The 6000-nt window shown below is 33.7% G+C and overlaps 1 protein-coding gene across 1 annotated transcript in view; it reads left to right on the forward strand.

Annotated features, from left to right (window-relative positions):
- Positions 1-5760, forward strand: part of LOC127839494 (protein mono-ADP-ribosyltransferase PARP11-like) — a 44672-nt gene extending 38912 nt beyond the window's left edge. Inside the window, exons 6-11 of the mRNA XM_052367887.1 lie at positions 13-86; positions 997-1047; positions 1556-1749; positions 2608-2734; positions 3317-3414; positions 4681-5760. Of these exons, the coding sequence (XP_052223847.1) occupies positions 13-86; positions 997-1047; positions 1556-1749; positions 2608-2734; positions 3317-3414; positions 4681-5131 (995 nt within the window). The 3' untranslated portion in view covers positions 5132-5760. The remainder of the gene's footprint in view (positions 1-12; positions 87-996; positions 1048-1555; positions 1750-2607; positions 2735-3316; positions 3415-4680) is intronic.
- Positions 5761-6000: the final 240 nt, after the last annotated feature.

The following is a 6000-nucleotide window of genomic DNA, read 5'->3' on the forward strand; positions in this document are numbered from 1 at the left end:
ATACTGTTGTAGTTTTAAACACAGACCCGGATGATTCAATGCATCATGGACAGTACTCGCCTCCAGCACCCGTATCTATCGGTCCGGTAAGAGTTTCAGTTTCAAGTCTATTTCATTCATGCAGCACCCGTATCTATCGGTCCGGTAAGAGTTTCAGTTTCAAGTCTATTTCATTCATGCAGCACGCAATAGTTCTAAGATCTAATAGACAGTTGGTCTAATTTGCGTTTTATTTAGTTTTATTCCATGATTAAATTTGACGAATTCAATTGAATTTTATTCAACACTTACCATTGATATGCAAGTTTAATTATACAGTAACAATGAAATATTACAGACTTTTATTCACGATTCAGTTTCTTACATAATCACCACATTGAATAGCAAATAATATTGCGCCAGTCACACTTTTGTTTTTAAATAATCCATATCCTCCGCCGCGTCTGACATTAATCTGTTCCATTTAAGGACGTATTCAGAAATTTAGTTTCACGCAAAATGGTTTTTACTGTATAATATTAAGTATGCTGCTTATTTATTACTTAGTTTAGTTTACACCTATTTATTTTAGCCTGATTGCATCGAAAGCCTCAGGCTTATTGAAACGCTCTCGAGTCCGTTTCCTGGGCCTAGAACCAGTACTTCTTGTCTTTGAGGGAGATCTAAAGAACGCTCCCACAATTGGGATCGAACCCCTGACCTCCCGGTCGCTATGCGGACACCATATCCATTACGCTACGGCAACCTATTAATTACTTGAGGATAGTCCATGTATGCATTTCACAAACAAAAGTATTGAAAACAATGATGATCAAATCTGGTGACACTGTACGCACTTCCCTGGCATGACTGCTTTATCAAGAGCTTAAACTGTGTTCATCCAGTGAAATAATCATTTTGTTCTTTAAATACAAAAAATATTAGTTGTTAGAAAAATAAAACAAGAAAACAATTATTATTTGTACTTTAATATTCAAGATGACCGATTTTATTCAGTTGCGGTGGTACTGGCAAGACAGCGATGACATATGGATACCATTCGAACCTGTATGTGTTTTGCATTTGTAACAATACATTCAATCTACGCACCGACTTTTACTCGTTAGAACGTTTGATATTATGTATGTTAACTATTCGTTTTTAAGGTAAATATTAAGTTTCATTTTGGTGTTTGCTTGACATTCGTTTTGCTTGACATTGCTAAACACCTTGGTATTCAAGTCATACCTGAGAACAACCTTGTAAAATGCATGGGTCATTATACCCCATTTGTCTACTAAACGATTCTGTCAGGCAAAACACATGAAACTTTTGCAATAAAATGTCCAGGATGTTCAACGAAGTCAATTTAGGCAAAATACAAGAAAGCTTATGATGTTTATTAAAGTAAAGTTGACCTTATTAACTGAAATATTACGGATAGTTGCAGGTACCGTATCGTTTGGAAATAAATAACAAAGAATGTACTGACGTATTTTTCACACATTGATTCGTGACAAGCCATCTCTCATTGGTTATGTAAAAAATCATTGTCAAATACTACTTTTTCCAACAGGAATCTCTTCAACAAACCCTTGAGAGAAAATTCAAATCTAAGCAGCGCATCTACCTGTTTTCACGAGAGAACTACAAATGGAGCTACTCTGTTGACTTTCATCTCATGACTCAGAAAAATTTGGATACTGGAAAAATTAGAAAACTCAAACGATGCAGTGAAACAAATGTATCGTGTCATTATGAAATTGCAAGGCAAGTAAAAATAAGCTTTCTTAATCTTTTATGGTACACTTGCAGTTAATTTTGCACATACAAGACCGCATACATATATTTACGATAGACATATCTAAAAAATACAACATGGTTTTTATATTCGTATCTTATCGAGTTGGAATTAACAACCAGTCGTAAATATGATATTTATTTATTTTGAACAATCTAATAGCTCTGCACTTCTAATAAGTTACTTGAGAATGTAACACTTAAAATATATTGACCCCAATTCTAGTCAAATAATTAATCAACAATATGTTTTGTTTTGCATGCAATGCATGTATCTTTTTATGTTTGGCGTAAATTTGGATTACTGAACCGAACTTAAAACTAGCATTTGTTTAAAGCTCCATTACTACTCAAAAACAACGAAAATTTCGAACAATATTTCGCAAAATAAAGTGGAACAATTAACAATCAGTGTTCCTTATAGCAATTGCCGAAATTTCAACGCCCGATGTTGTCTGCTAACATGAATTTTAGTATATACAAAAATCTCTTTTTTAATTTTTTGTGACACAATAAATTCCATTTTAATTTTCCGCAAATATATCTATTCATACGACACACGAACACTAAAATGGTACCATGTTAGTGTTCATGTGTCGTATGAATAGATATCGTAAAATGGAATTTATTATGAAACAAAAAAAAAACGAGCATTTTGTATTTAGAAACATTTATGTTACTAGTACACATCTGGCGTTGAAAATTAAGCCATTGAAAAAAAAGAACACTGATTGTTAATTGTTAAACTTTATTTTGCGAAATAGTGTACGAAAGTTTCGTTGATTTAGAGTAGAAATGGGGCTTTAAGTAGCATTAATTGCCTTTCAGCACGACCTCTTATCCAGCTCCTCTCATTGTGATTGATGACGAGCTTCCTCCGTCGTGGGTTCCTTGGGATCTAGCTCATCCGTTTGAACGTGTACAGTTGCAACATTCAGATGCAGATTACATTAAAGTAAATATTGCTCAATTTTTTTTAACAATTCTATATCAATTGTTTATTATTACAAATCTAACGAATTATATAAACCAGATCCTTTTTTTGGTCTGAAGCTATAGAATATTTGTGGCAGAGAAAATATAAAAATAATCATGTCCCATTTTAGAAACTGTTATATATACTGTATTTACATTTGTACAAACCTTCTGTGTTTGTTTTTTTTTTACAGTTAAAAGTATTTGTTTTCAATAATTGGTTGGACGACCTGTGTTATCGCTCTACACTAATATTGGCGTATTTCATTTCTGGAACGAAACACGAACGTCATTGTTCGACGAATGTTATTTCAAGTAGCTATTCAAGGCGGCCCAATTTGCATCCGCTGGTGTTTTAAGGTCTTATACGTTAACAATATAATTACAGTATTTAAAACAGATAAAGGAATTTAACGATTTTTTAAGATTATAGATAATAGTATTTAATTTATATAACTTGTTCGTCAAAATACAAAACGATGTGTATGTGTTAAAAAATTGCCTTTACCATGAACATACGATTCCAACCATACAATAATTACATGTATGAGTTGCATTACAGGTATCAGATAAATTCTATCAAACGATGTCTCCTCATCAGCATGTTCTGCAAGCGGTGTTCCGAATTCAGAATCACACTTTATGGTCTGCATTCTGCAAGTAAGTGTATTGCATTGTGATGTTTAGCGCTTTACATACACGCAATCAGTCCATAAAGAGTCGTTATACTACCGTTCTTGTTGAAGTTGTAAAGAGAAATATGACTCTTTCAACCACGGAACCATCGTTTAAATAATTAATAATTAGTTTTGCGTGTGCTGTTTTGATTTGGTCCTGATGTTGATGAAGCGTCATGATTTTGTATGTACGTCCGACTGGACAATAAGTTGAGCTTTTATAATGGAACTTCATGGATAGAAATCTAAATCCTACACCGCGCTGATGAGTTTACAGTAGGGGTGGTATATCGAGCTTAAATACCATAAAACACTGAGAAAATGCATCCGCAAAAATCTAAAAAAAATGTTGGGTTTTTTAATATTGATAACTTATAACGAGACTAAACGTTGGACTTTATATAAGATGGTGGGGTCATGTTAAATTTAACACAACAGGATTTTGACTCAGTTGCGAATTTGTTATGATAGGCTTTCCACTCGTACACGGAAGAGTGAAATGTGATGTTACAATAAAAGTTTTATACATAACGATAGTACTGTGGCACTTTGTGAGTGCGCTTGGGTGTGGTAAAGGTAACGGTCACATTTGTAAAAAAGAAGATACTGTCAACTTTTTTTTTTAAGAGTACAAAATGGATCTCTTTGTCCATTCAATGAATATATTTACACAGTTTTGCTTTTTTATACGAATATATCATATTAATCACATTTGGATATGGCTTTGAGATGCTCATTTTCTTATTTGATTTATAGGTAGACTAACATCCCTTACCAAATTATTTAAACACAGTTTTCATGGATGGTCCTTAATAATTTTAAAAACGCAAAGTCATTAGCACATTACTTTTTGGTTTTAGAAAACCGTTTATATGATTTGGGTGAGTCCCACGATAATCGATATAAGAGACCTACTACGGAAACTGATCAACTCAATATTGGCACTTCAGTTGCGATAAACTGCTAATGCACTTGGATAGTCCACAAATGTTGTTTTAATGTCAATCCCATTTATAATAGTGATGTTTCATGTGACGATTTTTATTGATTCTATTGTTTTACCAGGCTACGGGTTGTTCTTACCATATGCTTAGTTAGATTTTAAATTGTTTTACCATGTTATGGATATTTTATGTTTTTACAAGATTTTGATATGTATTCATTAATTGTACAGCGCCTTTGGACATGTATTATTACATGAAAAGGGCGCTTTACAATTCTGGTTTATAATAATAAGAGAGTGTTTCAGCCGGGAAAAAAGCATGCTTAATAACCAGCGGAGACTTGGAGATACAAATGACGTTGATAAGCGTTACCTTTTCCACGGTACCGACAGTCTGGATACTGTGCGGGGAATCTGCATCAACAACTTTGACTTCCGTTTGTGCGGAAAAAAAGGAACAAAGTATGGTCAGGGAGCGTACTTTGCTAGAGATGCCAAGTACAGTCACGGTTACACAAAGCAGTCTGTTAAGCTGGAAAGATACATGTTCCAGGCTTCGGTGCTTGTTGGTTACTACACCACAGGGAAAGCGAAGTACAAAAGGCCTCCAGAGAAACCGGGCAAAGACCATGAGCTGTATGATTCATGCGTAAATAAACCAAATGACCCCAGTATTTTTATTCTTTTCGATAAAACTGCCTACTACCCTGAGTACCTGATTCAGTATATTGACACTGGAGACGAGGTTGTTCCTTGAAACATTAGTCCTCATGCCAAGGAGATATGTACATGATACTCTTTACGCTAGCTCAATTTCGTTGCCAGCTGCCCAGCCAAGAGCACTATCAGCTGGTCAATGACAGCTCCATTTGCATCACACCGCTTCAAGTACCATAGAAACTCTATATCCTAGCTTTTGCCTTCAGAGATGTTTTAACTGCAATTTGGATGTTTTGGGGCACTTAATATATTTTATCCAATTTAAATTACCGCATTAATGAAAAAATACCAAACTTCGTTTTTTTTGTTCTTTAAGATCATAAGAATACAAAATCAATTGCTTTGGAATTAGGGAAATCCTATTTGAATTATATATTTGATTTGTTTATGAACTCCTGGATGACAAGTGTCAAAACATATAGTCTTGTATTGTCAGTCACATTGAATTATTGAAGAAATGATTACAAAAATAAATTACATGTAGATGATTTGTACTTGTAAGAAAACATGTCATGACTTCTTGTGACTTTCACCATAATATGTCGTAGAATTTAAACTCAATGTAACAAGTATTAATTCAATACTCGTCTTTTGTACTTTACGCAATGCTTCAAAAACTGTTGCACCGGTTTTATAATAATATAACAATTAAGGAACCTTTTCACGTTTTGGGTAAAGTGACCAAATTGGAAAAAATTGAGATTAGCAAATTTTCGTTTTAGTTATGATATTTGTGAGGAAAAAAGAATACTGAACATTTTCCATGCTCTACAATATCCATTATATGCATCTTTTGACGATTTAAAAACCTGAAAATTATAAATCGTTGCAACGCGAAACAATTGAATAATTTGATAAGTTCTGTTGTTATCGTTATATTGTGTGACTCTACGAAGATTGCATATA

The sequence above is a fragment of the Dreissena polymorpha genome, chromosome 7 (assembly GCF_020536995.1).
Source record: "Dreissena polymorpha isolate Duluth1 chromosome 7, UMN_Dpol_1.0, whole genome shotgun sequence".
NCBI lineage: Eukaryota > Metazoa > Mollusca > Bivalvia > Myida > Dreissenidae > Dreissena > Dreissena polymorpha.